Source organism: Platalea leucorodia, assembly GCF_965183815.1.
Source record: "Platalea leucorodia genome assembly, chromosome: 3".
In the NCBI taxonomy this organism is placed as follows: domain Eukaryota; kingdom Metazoa; phylum Chordata; class Aves; order Pelecaniformes; family Threskiornithidae; genus Platalea; species Platalea leucorodia.
In genome coordinates, this window is record NC_138825.1 from 685,789 (window position 1) to 713,034 (window position 27,246).

The 27,246-nt window shown below is 46.0% G+C and overlaps 1 protein-coding gene and 1 long non-coding RNA gene across 8 annotated transcripts in view; one reads left to right on the top strand and one right to left on the bottom strand.

The window, feature by feature from the left end:
- RALGAPA2 (Ral GTPase activating protein catalytic subunit alpha 2) overlaps positions 1 to 10,790 on the bottom strand; it is a 135,449-nt gene extending 124,659 nt beyond the window's left edge. For all 6 annotated transcript variants that reach the window (XR_014227753.1, XR_014227754.1, XM_082307650.1 and 3 more), the window contains exons 1-3: positions 10,597 to 10,790; positions 1,679 to 1,789; positions 971 to 1,020 (exon numbers count right to left, since the gene is read on the bottom strand). Coding sequence is in view for 4 of the 6 variants with exons in the window: in XM_082307650.1 (XP_082163776.1) it covers positions 971 to 1,020; positions 1,679 to 1,789; positions 10,597 to 10,702 (267 nt within the window). In the remaining 2 variants the exon portion in view is untranslated. The remainder of the gene's footprint in view (positions 1 to 970; positions 1,021 to 1,678; positions 1,790 to 10,596) is intronic.
- Positions 10,791 to 11,214: 424 nt separating this feature from the next.
- LOC309588148 overlaps positions 11,215 to 27,246 on the top strand; it is a 99,641-nt gene continuing 83,609 nt past the window's right edge. For both annotated transcript variants that reach the window (XR_014227685.1, XR_014227686.1), the window contains exon 1: positions 11,215 to 11,550. This is a non-coding gene — a long non-coding RNA (uncharacterized lncRNA). The remainder of the gene's footprint in view (positions 11,551 to 27,246) is intronic.

Consider the following 27,246-nt stretch of genomic DNA (forward strand, 5'->3'; position numbering starts at 1 on the left):
GTGTGCATTATAAAAACTTTTTTATGTTAGGCTTTCATCTGGTCCAGTGATATTTTCTCACATCCAAATATATTTAGGTAGTACCTCTAATTAAAGAGGTCCCTTGGAAAACGATCTATCACAGTCTCTTCTTCTTTAAATTAAAGACATCCTAATTTGTTTATGCAAAAGTTAACTAGCTAGTATTTCCTCCCTAGACACTGCAAGTGCTATAACCGCCAGTGCTGGGAAGATTATGCTTCTGGAAGTAAAAGATGCTCCACTGAATTTAAAAGAAAAAAAAAAGTTAAACAAATTAACATTTCACACAGTCACATCAAACTGATATGCAGTAGTTGACAACTCTTATCTTTTTTTTTTTTTCCTTCTGCTGCAAGACCAAATACTGCAATCATAATAGATGCCTCCATCTGAAAGGAGTAGAGCCCAAACTCCTGCTGTGACACATTCAAAATAAACATAACACTGAACTTTATACTGACAAAGCATAGGGAAAAAGTACTGTTGTTTTGAACTAGCCCCCCATAAAATACAGAAGCAAGAACATATTTAATTAAAAACAAAACAAACAACTATTTTGACAGTTTTAGCATAACACAGGCTATGCAACCATTGATCACTTCCTCCCGAATTCCACTGAAAAGCAACAGGACATTTTCAAAGAGCTGATCCTCAGTTCCTTCGGAGAGATACATTACTGTATGATTTTCAAGTCATTTTGATAAAATATCTTAACTCTGGATATTCATTCAACCAACATTCCCATTGCATAATACATTTTTTATTGTTGTTATATCTGAAAACTTAATGCACACCCTAGTTCTTTTCTGCCTTTCACCTTCTATAGTCATGGACACCCACTGTCATTTGATTGATACCTGGTTTCACCCCTCATTGTAAAGGTGTAAGTAAGCATATAATGACAATGAGATTTAAAATAAAAATTAGTTTCGTGGTTTGGAAAACTTACTTCAAAAAGAAAGAGAATGGAGTCCAGCTCCTCCCTTTGCGATTTATTCCCTGCAAGACAGAGAACAATATTGTTTGTCGTAAACATACGGTATGAGACAGACGGCGAAATCACGCTGCTGTTATTCAACTGAAGTCAAAGATGTTGCACCGGTTTGTTTTTCTTCACCTTTATTAATATCAAAAGAGCAAGATGTTTCCAAACTTCAGTGCCTCTCTCTCTTGATTATGAATGAGGGACACCGAGAGTCCCAGAGCTGCAAAGCGTTGTCACTGTGCTCATCTCCAAGCAAACAGCCATTCCTACCGACATATCTTCAACATCGAGATTTGTTCTGTGGATCTCTGGCAATGGCTCAGTTGAGCAGACATGTGCTTAATTGTAGCATGAAGGCCCTCAATACTTCAAAACAAGATGAGAGGGTATGTATATAGATGCACAAGACCTGATTTTTGTGCTGAAATGACACTTACCCATAAAACTATTTAGAATTCTTTTCAGTTACTTACGACATTTCAGAGAGCAATTTGCCATGCTCGTCTCTTCTGATACCATAAAATTAAAATACTAATTAATAATGCATGAAACTACTCATGCAAATATAGATAATTGTGGACTATATAATCATTAGATAAGCTCTAATAGAATGATTTGAGAACAGTTAGGGAAAACTGACTCAACCACTGCTGGCAAAACTCTAAAACTTACCTTTTTGTTTCAAGCTATTTTCCAGTGTTACGAAGGTTTCATAGAATATAAAATAAATTTGAGAATAATTGTTCTCAAAAAATTGCTTCAGGTCACTTCCATCCACAATATCTGAAAAGAGGAACAAACGGAGTTATTACACAACATCAGAAAGCTGAAAATTGTTGTCTTCATGCAAATTTAGTATTAGAGAATGAAATAAATGTAATACGAAACAATTTTAGTGACTTCATTACATATTCTATACTAAATTGTGATTCCAGCCTTGCAAGTAAAATATGGAAATTTCCATTTTCACTTAATTTATGAAAGTTTGCAGTGTGGCTTAGGTTCATTTGTTTTCAAAAAAGGAAAAGAAAAACACATAAAAGAAAAACACCCGGAAGGAGGGGAAACAGAGCGAGAAAAGAGAGCGCACAAAGAGCAAGCAAGAGAGAGAAAGAGCACAAAGAGAGAAAAAAGAAAAAAAAAAAAAAAGAAAAAAGATGGGATGTGTCTTAGCTATCTAAATGGCTTCTGTGTCATCAAAACAAGCAGGTACTGTTGGAAAAAACAAACACCAGCAAGGATTTCTGTATGCAAATTGCAAATACAGTTCTTAAATTTATCTGACAAGCAGATCAATTCAGAAAGTATCATATTTCCAATTCATTTTAAAAAAGAATGGAAACCCAAGCACGCATCACTTCCCTAACCCTTAACTTAGGTCTAAAATTTGAAATAAGTTTCTTTTTTAAGAAGAAAATAAATCTAATGTTTTCTAAACCTGACACTTGCAAAACACAATTTAACTTCATCAGTTTGCTCTTCATTGTAACTGATTTGGTCAAGCAAAGATAGAGGATTCCACCCAAAAAAGGACAAAGGGCAAGAACTATTAACAACATGTCCTCTCACTGAAGTTTCACCTCTCAAGAAATCCATTTGTTAATCAAGAAAACAAAGCTGATTGCAACAAGACGACCTAATAATACCACACAACTACAGAAGAAAGAATGACTTTAGCCTTGGACAATGTGTTGGGCTTTGTTCTTTTTTTTTTTTTTTTTTAAATAAAATTAATACCTTTTCAATAGTAAGGCTTTGTTTGGTTGCTTGTACTACAGAAACAGTGCACGGAAACTCTTTTACATGATATTTGTTTCCTACAAACTACTGGTCTTGAATTTGCAAGCTAAGTACAATTATTCCTCTCTATGAATGCATTCTGTTAAATACAACTCTAGGAGAAAACAAGGCTTTCATTTACAAGGATTTCATATGAAGGGATGAGGTCATTAAAATCTAAACAAAAAGGAAACTTTCCCTTTAAATTGTGAAAGGAGGAAAAAGGAACTGCCTAATCAAAAAAAGTAGATTCTCCTTTTCTATAAATGTGGCATTTCAGTGGTGACTCATCTGTTATTCTCATGTAAGCATGCATTCTTACAGCTACATCCTTTTCCTATTGAACTATTTTGTTCCTTATATCCCTTCGCAAGATATACAGGAAAACAATCTCTAACCTTAAAAGAGGCCAACAACAATACTCCCATTTACTACCTTAAGAGTAGATATTCACTTGGAAAGTAGAATTTTCTTACAACTCTGCATGCAAGTTGTCATCCTGATACCACTGCCCATTTCACTTAAAAAAAAATAACACAAAATATAATGAGTAAGCCACACACCCAATAATTCCAATGCTGAGTCAGAGATACAGCTTTCTTGGGCATCTCACTACCGAATCCTTATTTTTGGCATACATTAAGAAACCACCATTTCTCTACTCCTTCACCGTGCACGTGTTCATGGTGACGAGCAGTGCAAAGCAGCACTGACCATGAACGCTTCACCCTGCTCCTCTGGGCACGGGAGGGGCGGGCGATGGCTTTGCCCACTACATCCATCTCTGGCTGGAAGGAGGACCAGCCAGCCGGGGACAACAGCCCTTCAGCGGTCCCTCTCCCCTCTACGTCACGCCGGCTCGTAGGGAAAGCATCTCCAGACAGGCAGCACCACGGCAAGCACGTCTGCGTCTCACACGCTGCTTTGCTGCTCTCGCTTCGGCTCTCCCCACAACCCCGCTTCTCCCACCCATTTCACCAAAAACCGATCATCACAGACGAGCAGAGACCATGACAAGAAAGACTGCTTCTCAAGGGGATTTACTAAACATTGGCAGGAAACCGAGAGACAGTAACTTGGATTGCTACTATACATATGTTTAACTTGTACAGGATAAGGCTCATTCTTCTGTTTTTCAAATGGAAAACACCAATGTCAGTTTCACACGCTTTTATTTAAGATACTAAGATAAAATACTGACTTTTGGCAAGTCACATTGACTGAAGATGTATTTATAAGCACTCAAGGAAATTAAACAGCAAGGTTGGTATTCAAGTGCAGGTATTAGGTTATATTTTTACATTTGTACTTTTATATTCACTGATAAGTAGCTCTCAGATTACTACTGTTGAAAACAGCCACATAGTGAATTCAAAACTCTGAGCACTAAAATCTAGGGCAAGCTGGCAAACATTATCAGCTATCAGATGCATAGTGGCTTTCCAAAAACGTGTATAATCTAACCCCCTTTCCCAAACAAGGATAGGCGATCCATTGGCCAACGTTTCTGATAAACACTTTACAGCTGTTACAGCAACATATAGGAAATAGTGAAACATTCATGAGGGTACACATGACGTTCCTTCGACATAAAGTATGAAACAGTTGGCTCATTAGATGACTGCAAGTCACCCTTACTTGCCTTACTACTTAAGCTTAAAATTTAGGGAAACAAACTACTCGGGTACCATTTAATAAGAATCTGAGTTTATTGTCAAGCTCTCACTACTCTTCCTTGTATTAAAAAAAAAAAATCTAGAGAGGACAATAATCCTTAAGTAGTAGCATTTAAGTAGTTAGAAATCCTCCCTTAATTGCATGAACTTCCAAAGTCACCTGGCTTTATGTTATTTACACAAAGGTCTCTCAAACCTGAGGGGTTTTCATGTCGAGGACTTAAAAAAATTAAAGGAGATGAAGAGACAACTTTGCAGTCATACCCTAGTTAATGATAAACTTTTTATTACTAGCCTCACCTCAGAAACTACATACAATTTTTACTTACCTTAAAAAAAAAAAAACCACCACCCACACTTTTTCAGATTAGAGCTTGAAATGCTAAATAAAAGCCTAGAAGATAATTTCCCCTCATTTTTTTCAAAGGAATGTCAGCATGGAAACATACCATTACTAAAAAAAACCCTCCAGTTAGAACAATTTCTACAATAACTTTAACACCTCAAATTTCACATGAAATCTAAGGAACAACGACTGCTTTAAATTCAGCAAGAAGTTTGGAAGCATTCAGTTTTGAACGCCTCTAAATGAAAATTTCTACTAAGCTTATATTAATCTAGCTGTACAGAACTGTGCAAACCAAGACAGCACCATAACTAAAAAACTCCACTACTCTCCTTTATCATCGCATGTTTGATTGAGGGCGTTAGATGAAAAACATGTTTTTTCTTAATTTATATGTTTTAAAGAAAAAGATTAAGGATCACGCTTGGTAACCTAACAAATTTCGTATTTCATCTAAACTGAAGTCTGCGTGTAGCCGTATCAGGTCTACCAGATATTTGTCCAGTGCTCAACAGAGGAAAGGATAAGAGCGAGGGACAGGCGCAGCACCCCACATCTGTTGGCAGCAGCACTCCTAACACACACACACACACACACCAAATCACGAAACGTTGCCGTTTCCCAGTTCAGGATTCAAGCAACAGTTTCTTCAGCGACAGGTTGAAATACGCGTAAAGTACTGTAACTGTGAAAACAGCTCGGCTTTTACGCACGCATCCAGGAGCGAAGTGGCACAGCACAGGCTCCGAGGTGCATGTTATTAATTTGAACACAGGCTGGCACCCAGTCTTCCGATGCACAGCTGAGTCCCTCAGCACGCCCAAAAACAAGCGGGAGCACATACACGGTCTGACAACCCACCCCAGCAAATATCACAGTCCAGCATCAACACAAACCTGTAGAACAATTTGGGTTTGGCAACTGCACCAAATCAGTGCTACTTTCAAAACAAGGTTATCATGCTTAAGATTATTCAGTATAAAAAAATTTGAAAATCCAGCCCCTTAATTCAAGTTAATTGTTGTCATCTTCCAGGCAGCTCGCAGCATATTCAATAGCAGCAATGGCTAAGCTCCCATTTTTTCTTATTTCTAAGTGTAATGTGAATGGTGGTGGCCAACTTAAATCACCAGTGATTGTTCACGGAGACTACCTATAGACCGACTTTCTAATTTCCAGCCTTAAACGAACTAAGTTCTCAGGCACATCACACTCCAAAATTAGTAAGAATACCACCACCACGAAGAAAAAGCTCATCACCTTCATGAAATAAAAAACTTCATCCCATTTTATACATGAGCAAAGACTGACATCACCTAGATTACTGGAGAACCACAGCAGACAGTAGCTGTTGTTCCTGTTACGCCATTATTCATAAAAGATACTGTGTCATGACAGAGCAATATTTGAAACCAGAAGAAAAATTCAAGGGAAATACAGCCCAGAAACAAAGTCTTGAAGAGCAGAGATACATTTTTATGTTAAAAAAGTCCCCTAGAAATTACTCCGGGAAACATTGTAGAGGGCTTAATTTATGGCCTATCAGTGTGAAAGAGCCAAACTTGTATGTCGCCACCAGCATTTATAAGGCCATTATTTTTCAAGTTTATCCTAAATAAAGACCACACTATTGACACTTCCACACCCTGTATTTGGGAAAAAAGTTCCTACTGACTTTACAAAAGTTCTCAAAGTTGGCACATCTTTACAGCGATAAAAAAAATAAAGGAAATTTTCTGGTCATTTACCTAACACTAGCAAACATCCACTTTAAAATAATGTTATCATTCTGGTTAGTGTTTTGTATTGTCACGCAGGTAGATTACTCCACAGAAGCAGGAACTCAGATCCTAAAGGGCATTAGAGACTCCAGAAACGTTACAAGCAACACAATTTTAAAGGGAATCTTTTCTTTCAGGTTGGGTATTGGGCAAACTCACAGTAGTATTTAAGAGACCTGAAGGAATCAAAAACTGGGCGTTACTGATCCTGGTGCTCACACAACCCCTTATTTACGGAAATACACATTCCTTTCCCTCATCCCTCCCCTATTATCTTTTCTCAGATTATTATCCTCCTGCATCAGTAGGATCTCAGAAGAGTAACCGTCATTTTGTTTACAATTTAATTCCTGTGATTTAAAACTAACAAAGGAAGAAGAGATGGCATCTCCTAAGGAAACACAAAACCAGGAACAGTTATTTTGAGAACATGTGCCACTATGGCCTGAGTGAAGTAGCTGGGGACGGGGAGTGAAATGACCGGGGTGGGAGGAACACTAGGACACACACACTCCTACCCCTGGCCAGCACAAGAAGTGCCACATTGGGGTGGGGGGAGAAAAACAAAAAAAAAAAAAAGAAGAAATACCCAACTATTTTTGAGCCTTTATACCAAAAGCTTTGTTTTCCTTAAATACAGAAGAAGTTCTTACCATGTGTTGCTTCATTTTCTGTGCTGAATAATACCATAAAACACACACTTGCAATGATATCTATGAAGATATCTTCAAAAAGCCAATCCCATATTATCTAAAATGTTTACACTGATGTTCTCAAAAGCAGACATCTCAGGAACATAACCAGAGCCTGCTTTGACATAGTCCCTGCAATAAAACATATCTACTAGAAGACAGCCAGCTGTCGTATCACAGCACTTCAGCCAATAAGCCACTAATATGTTACCCAGCCCTCTGGCACTGATAACGATCTTCACTTAAAACCAATGTTCAGTAATAAGTTTAATCAAAAAATCAGGCCGCTATCTCCAAATGTAACAGACACTTGGAAGAAAAGCTATTTCCTGAGAAGTGACGAGTGTGTTTTTTCCCCCCTTGCCAACTGGGTAATAAGTCTCTTTACAGAAAACCACCAGACAACACTACCTTCTGTACCATCTGCGTTGGGACATAAATTAATTTCGTCACGCTAATAGCCGTATTTTTCCATTTGTTCCACCCGTCAGGTCTGTCACAGGAGCCTGACAACCTCCTCTGTACCGCACTGGCACACAAAAACGTAACACGCCCGTAAGATGGGTATAACCAAGAGCCATCGCAAGTCCAGTATTTCATCTTAAACTAGTCGTGTCTTGATTTCAGGCATGTCTTTCCGAGAGGCTGAAAGGGGAACATTAACAAAAAGTTGCTATATTTCTTATTTCAAGTCCATTTACTTTAGTGAGGCTGGTGGAAAAGGAAGAAATGCAAGGTCTGCGAGCTCGCACTACAGTCTCTTAGACCGGTCTTTCTCAGGATGGTTTCACAAAACATTCTAAACCTCATCTCATAAACAAAGAATTTCCCAAAATTTTTTTACAATGAAACTTGACATCATTTTAATATTGTTTGCACAGCACGTGAGCAATAAGACATCTACAGTTGAAAGGCATATCATAATGCAGGCAAAGGTATCTTCTCCTGTCTTTTCAAATTCCTGCCCTTAGGCACTTAGATACACGGTACGATTAAAAAAACAAAAAACTCACACAAAACCAACAAGCAAACAAAGTATTTTATATACCTCCTTTATGTATAAGATAACATATATATTACATTATAATATAATAATGTAATATATACCTTTATACACAAGAAATGCACACATTTGCTCCCCAGATGGAGATTAACACCAAACTGACCACCATCAACTACGGAGATTTTTTACATACACTTACAGAATAGGAGGAATTTCTAACCAGAGCAGTCACACACCCTTCACTCCCAGCTGACTCCAAAGCAAAGGTTCAATACTGTTCACAAAAAACGTGAAGACTGCAGGGGCCGAGGGACTCTAACACGTGAGCCTCTCGTCTCCCGACACCAGGCACAGTGGTCAGAATTGCTCTACTTGGGAGTCCAAATCGTGAAGCGTCAATATCTATGGATTGGGCATATCGAACTTACATGTATTGCTGCTTAAAAGATGAGCAAGGCCCAGCCACTTTGAGAGTGTGACACAAGACCACTTACAGATTTGTGCAGCACTTTCCCAATAATCAATTACCCACAAAAGTCTCTGTTTCAGATCAGCTACTTAAATGCAGTAGATCACAGGGGAATAACATCTTTAAATCAGAGTGGTGATTACTCACACCTGTAAGAAACATGTCCCCAAAAAATCAACAAGATGCCCATAACGAGCTAAACTATCACAGGCTCTTCTAATCATTTGTTTCCAGGCTCTCTCAGAGTACAACGTTCTCAAAGGGACCATCCCAAGGGAGACTGATCGCTACTCTTCCCATTCAGGATCACACCCAGCGTCCTCACCACAAAAGCGCCCCGCTTCGCTACAGTACATTCAAAACTTCTTTTGTATGTTTTCTCCTACCAGTAAAACGTCACAGGAAAAAGCTTTCAATCTCAAACTCAATCTCGAGCACCACCGATGAGCCCACGCTGCAAACCACAGCGAGGTTCCTCGGCGCACGCCTTGCAGCCCGGTGCACGTACCGGGCGGAGGGCCGACGGGGAGCACCTTTGCTCTGCGAGGCCCGAGCCGCTTCCCGGGCAGCGACTCGGGCTCCAGGCGCCCTCCGCACCGCCGAGAGCAAGCAGGTAGGGGTCCGAGGGGAACGGCGCGAACGCTGACCGACCAGAGAGCAGCTCCTCGGCAGCAGACGCAGCGCCCAACTTCTGCCCTCTCTCCTCAGCCGCTTACTTCTCGCAGCACAACGTCTTTGAGGCTGCTACATACCTGCCAAACCTGACTGAAACAGTAGACTAAAAAATGATTAGAGCACACCAGAAGTACAATTCGGATCATTTTCTCCTCCTTCTTTCTCAGGAGAACAATCTAAAATGAGATAAACAAATACTAACGCTACCACTGATTCTCCTGAACTGGGACGGTGTGCAAAAGCTCTTAAAAAGAGCCTTTTTCTGCTGCAGTTTGCTGACTAACAGAGAACGCAAGGCCACCCAAATCCTTGCAAACCACAGCTCACAGCTGAAATACATCGACTCGTTTCAACGTTCAGAATAAGAAGACGAGGGTTAGGGCTTCAGCTGTGAGGCGACGTTAGAGAGAGGTTCAACCTTGCTACAGACGTGGGAAGGGCATCACAAAATAGTATTACATGACCCCCTTTCAAGTTTAAAAAAAAAAAAACCAAAACACAAGGAAAAAAACAACAAGAAAAAACAAACAAAGAAAACCTACAAATTAATGTTGTTGACAAGATCAGTTTCTATGAATGGATTTTCCGAAGAACCCTGTGGGAAACATGCTTATGTACTATTTTGCACGCAGAAACCACCGCTGCATCCCAAGTATTTCGGGGGCGACGCACGCTTCCAGAGCCAGGAGCGGCAAAACGCGCCCGGAGCTCCCCCCGGCAGCTCCCGCGCCGCGGGCAGGGCGCGCGCGGCCCCCTCCCAACGGCCGCAGCCAGGAGAGCTCGCGCAGCTCCCCGACACAGCACCGGCAGCGCGAAGGCAGCCACGGGTATTTTCAACAAAGGCTGCCTATGGGAAGCCGTTACCCCTCGGTCTGGCTCTGGCCGTGAGGACAGCTCTCACCCGGCCGGCCCCGACAGCGCTGCGGAACGGCTGGAGGCGAAGGGCGGCGGGCGCGCCCCGGCGGGCAGCCTCCCCTCAGGGCAGCGGCGGCTCCCTCCCGCGCTTCCCGCGCCCCCCGGCGCCCCGCGCCGCGGCCGGGCGGGGGGGGGGGCGCGGCGGAGCGGAGCGGCCCTGAGGGGAGGCGGGGGCGCCCCGCCCCGCCCGACCCCGCGCCCCTCACGGCGCGGCGGGAGCGGGGGCAGCGCCCCGCCGGCCGCCCCCCACTCACCCAGCAGCGCCCGCAGGTGCTTGAGGCGGGTGAGTACGTCCCGCTTGGGGTCCAGCGCCTTCTGGGTGGATTTCCTGACATCGGCGTGGCCCTTCCTGGAGAACATCCCGGCTCGGGGCGGGGGGCACCCGGCGGCTGAGGGGAAGGGGCTCCCCGCGGGGCGGCGGCGGGCGCGGGCCGCGGCGCGGCTGTTGTCCGCGGGAGGGGCTGAGGGCCCGGCGGCCGGGCAGGTGCGGGGGACGGGCGGCCACAGCCCCGCCCGCTACGGCCGCGCCGCCCCGGGCTGCGAGGAGGGAGGGAGGGCAAAGGACGGGCGCGTCCCCGCCGGGCGACCGAGCTCGCCGCCCTGCGCGGCCGCACGGGAGGGCGTGCTCGCAGGGAACCGGCCGGCCCCGCCGCCGGCCGACCGGCCCCGCCCGCGCCGCCGCACTGCGCAGCCGCGCCGCCCCCGCGCGGGAAGACTACAGCCCCCGGCGGGCCTGCGGCGGGCGGCTCCGCGCGGGGCAGGCCGGGAGCTGGAGGCGCCGCGGATGGCGGGGCGCCGTCGCCTTTGACGTCACCCCGGCGTCGCCCTGACGTCACCCCTCAGGGCCTTCCCGCCCAGGCGGCCGGCTGTCAGCGCCGCTGGCAAAGCGCGGGCCCCGCCGGCGCCTCGGGCTCTGTGGCACCTGCAGGCCCGCCCCCGTCCCCCCGGGGCTGCCGCTCCCCACAGCCCGGGGCCCGCCAGCGCCTCCAGTTCCGCCCCCGCCTCGTTGCTCCCCAGGCCACCGCAGGTGGCGGTGCCAAGGCCAGGCCGGGCGGAAGGTGCGGCTTTGCGTGGGGCTGGGGACGGCGACGGCCGGGGCTGGGCTCCCCGTGAGGCGCGGCGGAGCTGAGGGAGCTGTGCCAACGCCAGAGGCAGGGCGGCGCGCCGGTGGCTTCGAAGCGGACACGGCGTCGAGAATTGGCACCTAGGTACGCTCGGGGTTGTTCATGGGAAGAACCTTCATGTTTTGAATAACTGCCCTGTGAATGTGTAAATAATAAGTGTTGTCTGTACTCCCGTGACACACGGTGAAGGTAAAAGCCTGAGCGGATTCACAGTTGGCAACAACGGCAGGGTTTGCCCCAGAATTAGAAACCAGCAGCGTTTCAGTTAAAGGCCCTCAGATCCTCTCAGTAAAAATCCTGGCCAGAAAAGTAAATTTTAATAAGTTCCAAGGCAAGATGAGGTCCTAAAAAAGAAGACAATGTGTTTCAGAGAAATAAATTGCAAGTATATGTCTTTGTTTTTAACAAAATTATTTACAAATTAATTTACACATCATCTATTTATAAAAATTATTTTTCGGCCATGAATCATTGCAGAAAAATAAAATGTCCCAAGGATTACTATTGTTAGGACCGGAAAATATATCACTGCCCTATCTCGCTTCCTGTGAGCCCTCTCAGGGATCGTTTCTTCTGCAAAGGGCTGGAATCACCAAAGAACACATCAACGAGCCCTAACACGTCCCGCTAGCGAAAGGACAGTCCCGGCTGCTCCGCGGTAGGGACACCACCCCTGGGATGGCCACGTGGCAAGCGAGATCAGGGAACAGTCTGGGTGAAAATTAACCTGGCAAAATAAACAAGTAAATAAGCAAGCGGCAGGAATTTGTGGTGGAAGGGTGTTGTAGTCGGTGCTCGTGGGCGCTGCTGGTCGCGTGACATGGTTGTGATCACGGCACAGCTTTCCTCCCTCTGAAGCACAGCTGGATTGTGGAAGGTGGAGAGCAAAGACTGGCTGTGTCTCATAGTGCTACCCTGTAGAGTCACCAAACCTTGTGGCATCCCTGCTGCTCTTTAAGAATTCGCTTCCCGGAGTCATAGGAAGAGGAATAGTGCTGACACGCAGCATTTTTAAAAAAAAAAATTTAATCCTTTTTCTTATACAAAAAACTTTGAACGGATGACCTTGGAATCAGACACAGAGGATTTATTGTCGCCTAATAGTCTATTGTTTTGGAGTCCGTTTAAGGCTTACAGTAATTCATATTGCATATTCTTCCCATAACACTGTTACACAATGTCTCATTCTAGAAAAGTGATAAATCTTCAACAGTTGTCTAAAATTATTGGTCACATGTTGCAAATTGAGTATCTGCAGCTTCCTGAGGAGAGCGAATTGGGTCATTCCAGCTTTTCCCTTTCATTGCCACAAATCAATATATGCAGTTGGCTGAGGAAGCACATGGCTAAACTCTTGGCTTGCTCTTTTCTTTTTTCTTTTTTTTTTTCCCCTTCCCTTTTATTTTAATTGACTTGAAAACCAACAGCTTTCAGTTTGTCTCTTCTGGCAATTTCTGATCGTTCCATGTTTTTGTCTTTTTCTGCTTTGTTAAAAAAAATAAAATCATTGTTATTGCAGATAAAGCAATTGTGATTATATAGCTGCTCTAACGTCTAATACGTTTTGTGATAACTAGGAAAGCATTTTGGTGTTCAGTACCTAACTGCATAGCTTTAGGCACTCACTGTTTTAAAGTTTGCCAGAAATTCTTCTCGTGAAAAGCTCCACAGAATATAGATTTCATTACTTGAATTGCGGTGCTCCAGGAGGGCGGTCCTTTCTCTCCCTGTTAGGTCCTGGAAAATGTGGTCACGTGAAGAGCTCAGTGAGTCAGCGTCGTTTAACATCAGCATAATTAAGAGTGGGTTTGGTTTTTTGTTTTTACTTGTGTGCTTTAATCACAGAATTAAGGTTATTTAAACTCAGTTCTTGTGCATCAGTGAGCTGCAGAGATGAAAAAGTGCCTCTGGTGCTGTGTGTAGATGGTAGGGAGTTAATTCACTGTTGGGCAGGACATTCATATCTGGAGGTTGGAGGGTTGACACTGGTGAGCAAACATGTTGTGATATCCAGCTGCAAGCAACCAGAGGAGGTTTGAAGACCACCTTCTTGTTTCCAGCAGCGTTGAAAAGCCTAGCGCAGGGCACGTGGAGCGAATTCAACCCTGCTGCCATTACAGTTAAAATGTTAATGTGCTTTCTGCTTAAATGAGGACTAAATCTGATCTCTGTATTGCTAGTGGCACTTCTGAAATAAGAAATAAGCAGGCTGGTAAAGGGAAAAACATAGGCATAATTCAGTGGATTCCTGTGAGAAGGGGTTTTGACCACTTGGCTGTGACGAGGAAAATTTCAAAGCTCCCAGAAATTAAGATGCTTCCATATGGGGTGTAATGAGAGACTTTGCTTCTCAAAAGTTCCTTCTCCTAGTTTTCAGAGTGCATATTACTTGGAAATAGACAGTCTAATAAAAGCTTTTTAAAATGGAAGTTATCCTAAAGATTTCTGACAATTTTCCTGTTTATTTTTGATAGGTCTTTGCATTAGCTGAATCTTCACAGTACAAAGCTGAATGATAAACCATGGATGTTCTAACTCGCATTTTCTTCTGCATGTCACGTAACATGAGGCAATATTTTGTTCTGCATGTAAATGCAGAACCGTATGTTGGCTAATCTTCATGGTGTAAAAATCCTTTGTCTTTTATTACGAACAAGCAATCAGTATAGCAGCAAGGTGAGAACCCATTTAACAGTTTCTGCTCTGAGTTTTAGGTAAGCAAATACACCGGAATGAATATATACCTTTAGGAACTCAGAATTATATGCAGCTGACCTTTAACCTATTAGTTAAAACATCATAAAATATAACTTTTCAAGTGATTCATTTGTGAGTTGATGTAGCATAATGCAAACCAGAAATCCCAGTAAACTTGCAGCAATGATTTCAGCCTGTGTAGGGGAACCGCTTGTAAAATCCTATGACTTGTGTTTTCTAACAATACAACAGTTGCAATTTCCCAGAAAGTCAGATGATGTGTTTCCGAAAGCTGATGCTTAAGGTACAATAATTTCCTGAAAGAGATTTGGTCATTCAGCTTTCAGGATCTGATGTAAAAAAGAGATTTGGTCATTCAGCTTTCAGGATCTGAAGTAAAATCTATATAAAGCAGTCATTTAAGGGGACAAAGCAGTAATCACTTATCACAGAATTGAATTTTTAAACGTCACAGCACAATGTGACGTCCTAAGTGAGCTGAACACACAAACGTAAGCACGGCAGCGGTGTGAATGGATTCGGTATTCATTTCGGTAAATCACTCCCTTGTGCAGGCATCTGTGTTTGTAGCTGTGTGTAGGTTTGGATAACACGGTGGGCAGAGCCCCACTCGTGCTGGCTCTGGTGGAGGAAGGCCCGCATCACATCCGTATGGGGGAGATTTCTGGGAAGTCATAGCACAGCCCAGACCCCACAGACAAAAGAGAAAATGATGACCTTGAAAATAATGTCGCTGCAGCGTCTGCCCTGAGGAGGAAAGGCTGCTGCTAGTTGCAGCCCCTCTTGGCTGGGTGTGGTCTTGTTGCTGCAGGCAGCGATTAGAGAAGTTACTATTTCAGGCACCCGTTGCATATAAGCGATACAGGTAAGGGGCAGCACATTTCCAGTCTAAAATAGAACAGCCTAAATTATTAATATGCGTTTACGCTACAGGCAGGCACGCTATCCCTGAATTGCACCGCTCATGCGTTTTGTTCCTCCCCGCGGCTTGCCATGGACGAGTGACCCAAGGCCTGAGGGTACAAGCGCGTGTCCCACGTTGTCCTCGTTGCATTTCTACATTTCTTTCTGATGCGTTGTGTGAGAGCGTGGCAGTCCTGAGGAGCGAAGGCTAGCTGTGGGTCTCGGGGGTTTGCTTATCATCGTCTTGAAGACGTGCTTGCTTTCTAAATTTCACATCAGAAAGACGACACAAATCACGTGTCGATGGTCAGACAGCAGTGACTTACCGTAGCGTATAACAGAACGTATCAAACAGAATCACAGCCAAAGTAATAAAAAACCAGGATGTGCCTCATTTGCTTTAATCTTTTGACTCTGGTGGGCCGGGAGAAGCAGGAGTTGGCCTGCGTTTCTGTGCTCTTAATGCATTAAGCTCCTCAGTCACAGTAGGGTGGAATCTCTGACGTGTGTTCTCACCTGCCGTAAGCAAGGGTGGGCGGTGGTAAGAAACTCTGCCTCTTGCTGCAGAGTCTGTGGAAAGGTGAAACCCGCCGCTGCAGCTGTAAATGCGGCCGCCTGAATTTCACTGGACTTGATGAACAGGCAAGGTTACTTTTCCTGTTGAGTCTGAAATTTTAATGACAGAGATTAAATTACAGAACTTCTCTGCTTACTTGTGTCAATATAACACTTTATAATGATCCCGGAAAAAAGGGTAGGGGAAAAGTAAATAAAAGAGACTTGCCTCCTAAGTAATCCACAGGTGAGATAATAATTTCCTTAGCATAGCATGCCGGTACTGATTATTTGTCCTTCAGACCAAATGCTTCAAATTGTATTCAGAAAGTTATTTTTTGTGTCCTGTTGCGTATCCTTGGTCTTACACATCCATTAAGGCACACTAGCTTCTTATTCCCGCCTTTGAATCAACTCACTTGATGCTTCCCAACTTAGGTGCAGCGTGCGGTTGCTTGGCAGAGCTTTGGTACTGCGCCAGAGTGCTGCGTATGGAAATGAGACTCCTCTCTCTCAGTCTTGATATGACTAAGCTCGTGTAAAAGATTTTTCCAGCTGGCTCTGAGTTTGATGGGTTTATTTTCCTAACAGCGTTCCTCTAGGGTATGTGGGCATAGATCCCTGCACCTACAAGGTACTGCCTTAGACTCAAAGCCATATGGTTAGTACTTAATTTCTAATACACACCTGACTTTTCCTAAGTCTGGATGCTGCAAACTGCTTTCCGTGGATCAGCTTCTGCAAAGGTTTGGAGTTTTGCTGGGTTTATGAAAGCAAAGGTGTCTTGTCCATTTACGCTCGCTGAGATTCTCCCCCAGTGACTCTCACCTGGCAGCCGAAGGGTTTCTTATTGTCCTTTGCCTGTTGCAGATGAATTAATGAATGACACAGATGCCAAGTGTTGGAGTGGCTGGCAATGCAAAGGGCGCCGGGAGAGGCGCAACCGCTGCCGCAGCTTTTCTGGCAGGTGGAGAAGAGCAGCTCAAAGGTGCACGGCGTGTGCGGAGGATGTCTCCTGAAGAAGCATGCCGACTTCTCAGATACACACGCTACAGCCCACAGTCTTCCCAGAAAATAGTTAATTATTTAGCATGAGTTACTTATTTAATGCTTCCTTCATAGGAGTTGAATATTTACTTTAGGAAAAGCAGACAGGACTCTGTGGTACACAAAAGTGCTTCCTCCTCAGAGGGATTTAGTTCTAATTTAAGCTGAAAGTGGTCTGCGCTGTGACACGCAGGTCTAGCTTAGCGTATGGACTGGGACTAGCAGCAGCGTTTTGTCCAGTTCCTTTGGGGACAGGCTATAACAGTACCTGAAGATCTTCAGCCACGGGATCAGCACGAGTTGTCTGCTATATCTGGTCATTTGCAAAAGGTGTAAATGCAGCGGAGGAATCAAACACCAGATGCAGATGTCTGAGCGTAAAGTTGTGAAATTCTTCCATCCAGCCATAGCTGCAGCATCCGGTGTGAGCCTCTGCAGGCGGCAGGCGAGACACAAGGCTTGGAGACTGGCACGGCAGGGCGGAGGTCAGCGGCCCTTCAGAGGGATGGCAGGATCTGGCCCTGTTGTGAGCACAGCTTCCAGGAGGCTGCAGGATGGCAAACAGTGGGTGACAGCGCTGAAATAAACTGTGCTGAAATAAACCACACGTAAAGCTGGGAGCAGGAGTCTCCCTAAGCGGAGTAGTCATTGGGAACTGGGTTTCCAGAAGTTCCTAACCCTGGAAATCTGGCAGTAAAAGGGAATGGAGCTTCTGGGTGCTGGGCTGCTTAGGAAAAATCTGATGGAAAATTTCTAACCATTGTGGCATGTGAGACATTAAAATGCCATTCATATAGTAAAAATGACAGACAGGAAAAAAACGCCATCAAAAAAAGACGTCGGATTTCCTTCTGCCAGAATTTCAAACTGTGTATAGAGGGAAAGAGAAGAATTTACGTCTATGGACGGAAAAAAATCCAAAATAGAAGGAACATGGATTGCATGTCCCTTGGTGCCTTCCAAAAGGAAACGGCACAGAGAATGAGGAAATTTCATGGAGTAAAAATATCTACCCACTAAGGGGAGATCAAACTACGCTTGCAAAAGGTTGAAGTGCATGAAGCGGTTTATGGCAAGTTGTGAAAGCCCATAACCTACTGCCCTGGCCGAGATCTTTCCATGAGGAGGTGTTACAGCTCGACTTGAGACCGGACTAAGAAAACAGAGATGGCTTACACCGTAAAAGCAGGAGAATCAGCACTCTGCTTCCCTGCTCCATGTGCTGCGGTACAGAGATAAAGTGCTGCTTGTCTCAACTGCACTAAATCCGAGATAAGTGTTGTTTACTTCACCCCTCTCCAAGAGGAAAGGTCACTCGTGGTCTCGGTAGAGCTCCAGCAATTTCCTCCTGGCAGTGTTCACCTCTGCCCGCCTGGCATCGGCGGAGGTCCCGGGAGCCCCTTCGGCTGCCTAGCTGTGTCCTGGCTTTTGGGGACACGTCTTAACCCTCTCCCTGCCAGCCTTCGCCCCTCTGTCTTCCCTGGAGCTGACTCTGAACAGACAGGCAGAGTATGTCAGCGGTACGATCTTAAATAGCAGTGAGATGCTGACAGTCGGAGAAATACTTCTGGTCCTAAGAAATAATGCACAGAGGGTAAGAAGTAAAGGTCATTTTTTAGTACAAGTTACAGATGAAGTGTTCTCCCACAGACTCCAAAAAAGTCTTCTTTTTCCTCTTGTCCTCTGCTCAGCTTTCTTGTTTTGGTTTGTATATTGCCGTATATCGAACCTAAGCTCTCTTTTTTTGACTCAACAGTATTTCCATATTTTCATTTTTCTCTCGGCTTGTGTTTGCGCTTTATCACTCTAAGGAACAAGAGGAAGGAAACAGTTGACTGGGATCACCCTTAAGCTGAGCTTTGTTAACATCAAGAATGCCCATGCAGATTCTCTTAACCCTCAGTGCAATTTATACTGACAAACCAGACTTTATCTAATGGCCATGTAATAGGTTAAATTCTCCTTCTGAAGGTAAGATCTCAAGTTCTCTTGTACATAAGGAAGAGAACAAAAAAACCTTCAAAATAAACCAGAAACACACAAAACAACCGCTGGCCACGGATGTTACACAGATTCTTCCTTTTCTTCTTTTGCGAATAAATGACTGCAGAAAGCACTGCGGTAATTATAGCCTTCGGAAATGGCTCAGGTTTTCCTCCATGGACAAGCATGACAACAAATAATAAAAAATAATTTTTGCCAACACAGCTGGTGTTCAGATGAAATTATGTGGTTAGCTTTGAAACGATATTAAAAGAGAAATTTTAATTAACCTGTACCACTGAGTCAGAAGATAATATCTGATGCATATAACAGGCATACAGACAAAATATGATAAAATAATTATTTGCAATTAGATATATGCATTACAGACAATGTTGTAATTAAAATGTACTTAATGTCACAGGAGGTCCTTTATTATCAAAATAATTTGTAGAAGGACTGTGGAAACAATGTGATGATTATCCGTCCCTCTGAAAAGAAGTCTCAAAATTTACCAAGAGCCTGAAGCATTTCTGGTTTTGGAGCAGATACCGGTACAGTCGCACAGCTGAACCCTTTTCCAGTGCCAAATCCGTTGATCACCGGAGTTTGCGTAGGTCACCCCTTTCTTGATGTGCTTCTCTTCCACGGTCCCCTGACAGGTGGCAGCCAGCCGGTGACACCCCGGTGCCGCTGCACGGCTGGGAGCAGGGCGCACCTCCAAACGTCAGCAGATTTCTGTGCTTCTGTTCAGCAAAGTCCCTGTGACCTACAGGGAGGGAGAGATGCCACGGGGCGCTGCGCCATTCTTCCGCCGGAAAAACAGATCTCTCTTTCTTTCGTTATTTGCGTGTTAGCAGGGCTGGTGTGAGATGAGCTGCAATAAAACTGAGTGATTAAATTTACTGGGGCTGATTTTTGTCTCTACTATGGCTCTTCCAAGGCACTCAGGCCATGAAAAAGGGCCAAAACCAAAGAAAAATTACATTTATACTTGCTTGAAGGACTCCTTTTCACTTTTACATCTCTTGAAGAATTAGCAGAATGAGGGTCAGATAAGCACAGCCTAGTAAATCTGGGGGGATTGCTCAGGAGCGAGGCACAGCTCAGCCTCCCAGAGCTGTGTTTGTACAGTCAGGGAGGCCGATACAGCCGTAGGAACACAAATGTAGGCGTTTGCGATAGACCCGGCGAAAGACGTGGTGAATTCTCAGGGAACGGCGGCCAGGCACGAGCGCTGCTCCTCTGCCCGAGGATGTGGGTGCTGCTGCTGCGCCCTTAAGTAACCGCTCAGCCCAGGTATTTCCCCGTCTGAGAACAAGAGTGTCAGTGTGTCTCCAGCTAGCAAGGGATGATGGCTTCTTGGGGTAGACTAATTGCCAGTTTTCAGTAAGGGAAAACCTCGCTTTACCCGGGTGATCCCAAAACATTAATTCCGAGGTGATGTAAAGATTTCACTCTGCCGCCTTGCACACCGCTGCATTCAAATATTCATTTTAATGAGTCAAGCCAACGCTTGGAGGCTTTTTGGGACCCCGTACCCCCAGGCTGCAAGGAAGCCCCTCTCTGCCAGTTCAGCCTCCGCTCTCCCCTGGCAGCTGGCATGGCCCTGGGCACTGGCTGCTCCGGCTGGAAAGCTGACCCTCTGCAAAAGCGGTTTCATCTTTGGGGAGAGCTGGGTGCCCCCGGTGATGCCAAGCATCTCGCCCATTGCTTTAGGAATAGCCTGTCCCTCAGCTTTTGCTGGCAGCCGGTCCTTGCGGCTCACATAAACGAGGTGCCAAGGTTGGTTCCCGGCGCCAGATGCTCACTCTGGGGCCTGACCTTATTGGTGCTAATGAAGGTTTTGGCAAACCTCTCCATCTGATTAACATTTCCGTGTTCAGAGCCACCGTGCTGTAATTGTGGGGGCTGCTTTGCTGTTTCTCAGGCAGATCTTTTCTCATCGCCGCTTTCTGGATTTGTGCCCCCGCACTTGTAAAATTCCTCATGAAGTCAATGGAGATTTTGCCCGAGTGAAAGAAGAATCCAGCCTCATTACAGGGTGCATCTTATCCTAGTGACACGTCTTTCTGGGAAGCACAGAGAGTAGCAATCAACTGTGATGAAGTTAATGTTTCTTTATGGAAATACTTATTTCTTCAAATCATAAATAATAAGTAAAATTGCTGCAAGATGTATTAAACTGAAGGAATGGCTCGAGGGGAAAACAACCCCCCTAGTATATCATCAGCTGCTTCTTTATCTCCCCTAGGCTTCTCCACTTCCCCGTTTTCAAAAGAACAAAGAGAATGTGCCAAAGCTGCTTTGGGATTTCAATGAAAAATAATGAGAATTCATTGCTAATTAGGGCTCCAATTAAAAAAAATGATCTTTGCAGGGACACTGTTAATGAACTTGTAAATTGCAGCTGCAGACTTGCATCCCTATAAACATTCCCTTGTTTGATTCCGTTTGTGCGTGCAGGAGTGGTGAGCAAAGGCTGCGGGTGCGTGTGCAGGGGTGGCAGTCGCCACTCGGCCCCCGCGCAGGAGTCCAGCGATCCCTGCCGGTGCTAGCCGCGCCATCGCCTTTCCGGTCGCTCTGGGGACACGAGTGGCATATCGGTGCTCGTGGTGTGTATTGCAGAAGTGGGTGCAAAAGGCAGCGGTGTCGATGGCTACTCTCTCCGTATGCACTGGGGTCCCTGCCCGCAGCCTGGCTCGGGGGCGAGGTTGCTGCGGCCGTCACACTCGGCACAGATAACCCTTCTTCCTTCGGAGCGGGGACGTTACCCCGTGTTTGCGGACAGCCTTGCGCTCCTCTCCGCGGGAATGTCCCGCGCTGCCCCGTGCCCGTTCGCTCACTCGGGGCAATCATTCTCTGGCAAACAGGGACAGTAAGCCAAGTTGAAATAAAGAGGAGAAAAGTGAGCACTGGGGAGCAGGGAGGATGAAAAGGGGGATGTCGGACATGCAGCAAGGCGCCGTTACGAGTCAGGGCTGGCCAGGGTCTGTCCTTGCCCACCACGCTGCACGCTGGAGGTTTGCCCTTCCCACCAGTGCTGGACCAGGACGCTGGAGAAGTGCAGTGCAGCTTGCATGGCCGTCTCTCCTTGCGGGCTGGCAATGGCCTCTCAGTGCCCAGAGCTATCGACGGCACTTCAGAAGTGGGAAATGGCAACGGTTAATATGGGGAATTGCTGAATGCTAAGCTGAAGGTTTAAATTAGGATGGCATTCGTCTCACAAAATATTTGGCTTTGTAAAAAAGAAGAATGGTAATTCATTATGCATTTTTGATCAGTCAATCTAATTGGAAACCTCTTTATTTATTCATGTAGTACACTGTTCAGAGTGGTAGACAATCACAGGTACTTCAGGGTAAGCGTTGATGTGTGACTGCATCTTTGCTCGTGACAGCAAACAGCCGAGTTCAGTAAATCTGCACCTTTATACACTCTAAGGGGCATTTTAATTAGGATAAATGGCTACCACAACCATCCTCCGTAGTACTTGGTTTCTGACAGTGGTGGGCTGTGTGTGATGTGCTCCAGCTCCCAGGTCAGGGAAGGGGGAGCCTGCATAGAAGCGAATGAGAATGTAGATATGCTGGCGGAAAAATCACATGCTTTTTGTCCATCTGCTGGTTCAGGCACAAAGCAAACAGAGCCGAACCCAGCCATGCTGTAACTCCAGAGGCTACGACAGCGGCTGCCCGCATCTGACTGCGTGCACGCACGGGCATTGGGCATTGGGGAGCGGGTACCCAGGCGGCCTGATGCAGCTGCAGCAAAGCCCTCCCTCTTTCTTGGCTTGCCAGCATTTGCCAGGAGGCATATCACTGTGGTGTTTTGTGCCAACACCCTGTTTTCCCCTTCCCATCGCAGGGGGGCTTTTTCTCCCGGGAGAACAGTATGAAACCATTGGAGGGCAATTAGCAGGGGGTCTGAAAGACTCCTGAAACCTGATCAGAGGTTGGAGATGGGAAAACATGGATAAAATTCATGTTAATTGTACACATTTTCCTATGAACTAACAAAGAAACCCGCCCAGTGGCTGATGTTGGCAGGCACCTCTGGAGATCACCTAGTCCAGCCCCTGCTCAAGCAGGGTCACCCTGAGCGGGTTGCTCAGGACTGTGCCTGCTTGGCTTTTGAGTCTGTCCGAGGATGGAGACTGCACAGCCTCTCCAGACAACATGGGCCAGTGTTTGACCACCGAAAAAGAGTTTTTGTATGCTTGACTGGAATTTCCTGTATTTCAGTTTGTGCATTTTCCTCTTTCCCAGGGTCTGAAGAAAAAGTTGTGGTGATGGAAGGTGGAAAGAAGGGTAACAGGGATATCCCAGGCTCTTGGGTGAGGGCCTCTCCCAAAATCAAACGTAGCTAAGGGAACAAATAGCGCATGAGACGCGGCGAGTGATTATTCTGCGCCCTTTGCTGTCAGCGAGGTCTTTTGCTCCGCAAGAGCTGGGTCTACCCTGGGGGGCTGCACTTGAAGAGAGGTACAGAGCGCAAAGCGGGGGCTGGCCGGGAGGCAGAGGTGTCTGGGAGCGGGCTGGGAAACGCAGCCCCTGCAAGAAGCGGGGTTTAGGTTGGCTGACGCAGGACGAGAAGCCATTTGCTCCTGCACTGGTCTGTCCTGCCTGGGGGTCCGCGGGCGCGGATGTGCGTGGACCTGTGCCACACCACTGCAGTTATTCGGGGGGAATGGTTGTCTCCAGCTCTCAACACGCTAAGGGTTTGGATGTGCTGGGGGCTGAAGGTCTAAGGGCTCTGTGGTGCCAAACTCCTACGCATCCCGCTCCCCCGTGGAGCCCCAGCCTCCGACCCTGGGGTTGCTGCCTAGCGCCAGGAGGGCACAGAGGGTCTTTAGGGATGCGCTGAACCCAGCCAGGAGCCCTGTGCGAAGCGAAGAGAGAGCCCTGACGGGAAGCACCTCTTTGGGGTGGGTTCCTGTGCTCCCGGCCTTTCCCGAAGTACAGTGCCACAGCCCGGCTGCAACCAGCCGGTACGTTCGCTCACATTGCCTGCCTGCGCTGATGTTTTGTGGGGGGGTTTCTCATTTCAGTCTAGGACCCCATGCCTGGGGCACTAATTCACACCCCACCTCGCCAACGCACCACGTACAGAGCAATAGGGATGAAGTGCAACATAAATAGCCGGAGCGCAGGAGGGAAGTGAAACATTTCATCCTTGTTCCAGAGCTCGGTATTAATTTTTTCTATTTCATCCAGATGCATAGATTTTATTTCTGGTAGTGTGTCAGAGCTGATAACATACATAATGGAGTCATTCAGGGGCATCTCTGAACATGCACTTTTCCCACATGTAAAAATGTACCTGAAATTTTGAAAGATTGAATGCTCGTTTGCCAATTTAAAAAGAAAATGGAGAGAACAAGAGGCTTGTAGAGTTGTAAGTCTTCATAGAAAACCGAGGGAAAAGCACATGTACATTTAGAATGATGTTGACATTTCTGAAATAAGAGATAGGGTGTTTTATCTAAATTATACCAAAGCCCTTCAAGATAATGTGCTGTGTAATAGCTACAGTTTTAGACACTATTTCATTTTCAATTTTCTAGACAAAAAGCATGATTCTTATCCACAATTTCAGTTCAGTGTCTGACAAATTATTAGCATATACTTCCCACCTATACCTAATATAGGGAAAGCTGTATTTTAGGGGAAGAGGCTACATTTCCGCCTTCCCCTCCACCAGCTTTGTCAGCATTTTGTGTTGTATGGAGAGGAAGCAGAGGCTCACAAAGCCCAGAGCAAAGGGAACTGTGGGAGTACTGCCGCTGCTAATAAGCCTGCCCTGCCCTGATGAGCATCACCTGCGCCCCTGCCCACACAGCCCCTGCCCATTGGTTTGGGAGCACCATTTAAGCTCGGGGCCAGCCCCTCTTTCCCCTTTCTTGAGCTGTGCTGGGGGTGTTTCTGTGTTCAGCACTGCTGCTGGCTCTCCTGGCTTCTTCATTCCTCCTGGGTGGATCCCGGACCTGAGCTGCAGGTAGCTCCTCTCTTGGTCCTGGGGCTGTACCTGCTGCTTGCTTCCTTGGACCTGGCCCCACCTTGGCTGGGCTGGGGCTGGGCTCCGGCCCTGCTTTGGGAGGGGTGGGTGCCCTCTCCTCCTCATTGTGTGTGTACCTGCAAACAGCACCTTGCTCAGTGGTGCCACCAACTCCAGTGGGGTGGGGGTACCCTGCTTGCACCTCGGGCTTAGTGTGAGGTGTGTATCCCTCCTGCTGTGTGCTGGCTGGTGGGGCTGGGAGGAAGGATGACCCCCAGACCTGCTGAACGCTGTGGTAACCCCTCTGTAATTCACTCACAGAGTGTGCACAGGCAGGTTTTGGTACTTTGAAGGGTCCTAAAGCACCACAGAGCAGCAGAGGAGTCTAGGCTGACTGGAGAAGGCCCTCAAGAGTTCCCCAGGAGCCTCCTGGAGGAGTTGTTTTGGTGTGTAAAAGCAGGTCCTGAACATTTGTACCCTGCTGTGCAAGTTGTTCCCATCTGCAGTGCTGGCTGTGAGTGCTTGTGTGTGGCTTGTGCTGAGGGGTCTGGGCTCATATCACAGAGGTGTTTTCCTTCTGGCATCTGAAAAGGTATAAATCCTTTTGACACCCACGTGGCATCAATGATGATGCCCCTGGCATGGCCTTGTCTTTATCTGGAAGCAAAGCATGATGGGTCAGGAGACCACGATACAGGTGGGCCTCACGTGTATCTGCAGTGTGCTGGGGCTTGGTGAGAGGTGTCTGCAATGCTGTACCAGCTCCGGCGGGGTGTAAGATGTGAAATAATTATCTGTGCAGTGGGAGCTCGCTCCTTTCTTGTGGGTATCCAAGTGAATCAGCGTGTTCTGGCGCAGGATGCCCGTGGAGGGGTGATGAGATAGCCTGACCCCTGGAGTCCCTTGGCCTGATGCTCTTGTTTCCAGCACTACTTGACCAATATTCTAGAAAAGTTTAACAGTGTGGGAAAGTTATTTCCTAGTTTCATATGCTGGGACACATCTGCAGGTATGCTTCATGCTAGTGATGCTGAGTAAGGAAACCTGAAGCCCTGAGTCAGAAAATCCTCTTTCATTCTCATTCAAAGAGTGAGCTACCTTGACAGAGCTGGTAAGGTTCAGCAAATAAGTTAGGTGATAGGTGCTGTGTGCTTATCTGAAAGGTGTTATTTCCACTGGCATCTGGTGAAATAACTGAGGTGTCCCGGGTGTGATGGGATGGTGAGCCTGCTCCCTCTACAGGGAGTTTTAACTTCGTTTATCTTCAGTGTAGAGGTGGAAAAATTCCTTTCTCCTGAGAAGTTCCTTCCAAGATGCCAATGAACAAAACCTGGAAAGAGGTTATTTTTTGCATATGTATGTACAAGTCAGTAGTCCTCAACAAACTGAGTGTAGTCACCGGGATGGAGGTAGTGCCCCAGCCCCCTCAACAGCTGGTGAGCTGCTGCGTGGGAGGAGGAGATTTCAGCATACCTTGTAATTAGCAGGGAAAGGAGGGTTTTCATGACAACCATAAGGCAACAAAATAGAAATTAAACTCTGCTAGGAAATGAAATTCAAGGAACAGAAATAGTTTCCTTGGCAAGCCAAGAATAATGCTGGCAACGCTCAAACTGGTTGCTAAGTGAGGGGGCAGAGTAAGAAAAGGGTAACAGTAGCTGTGATTATTATTGCTACCTTAACAACTATATGCATTAAAGGTAATAAAATTATACTTTTAGAACTATGTGGCTTCCCAGTGTCACAAGGATTTCTTTCTTTGTAAACAGAGTAAGGGAACCAAGGGTCAGTAGAGCTTTGGTATGCATCTTAGAGGTAATCTGTCCATGGTCAAAATAAATCTGTTTATTTCTGTTGGTCACTAGGAAGGTTATTCCCCCTCTATAAATACGCAAGGAGATTTTTCTTTGCAAGGTTTAAATGGGTGCATGGGCTTTGGTAATAGCAGCATGTGATCAGGAGGGGGAACTATAATAAAGAACAGCTAATTGCTGGGCTCGCAGGCAGTGCAACTAAAATCACTTTCATTAATCTGTGCCTTTACGTTGAGTGCGCGTGGGCCCTGATCCAGTTTCCCCCGAGACGGAGGCAGAGCTTCCCTCTGACCACAGCGGGCGCGGGATCAAGCCTGTGCAAAGTGCCTGCTGGAGGAGACTGAGAAGGAACTGGGAATTGCTGTGTTTTGGTCCTAGTTGTAAATGATTTACGATATGGCCTTTGGCTTAACGATATTTGTCTGTCTTCATCAAGTGTTAAGATCCATGGCTGGAAGAGTGCTGTATGAGTGTTAAATAGTTATGGAAAATGCTTTTGCCACAAATAATGCAAACTTGCCCCAAATCAGTTGTTTGTGCATCTCCTTGGGCTAGTGTAAAAGTTGTGTCATGCCATCATAAGAAACCCGAGCATAACAGAAATGCTTCTGCAGTTGAAGTTACTGACTAAATTAAGTGAGCTGCTATTTTGGGGCAGGTGTCCCTTTCAGTAAGTGTGACAGGGCAGAGATCCCTAACGCTTCCCTTGTAGCTGCATTGCATGGTGTAGCCGTCCTTAGGAAAGGGTGTTAAAGGTGTAGGG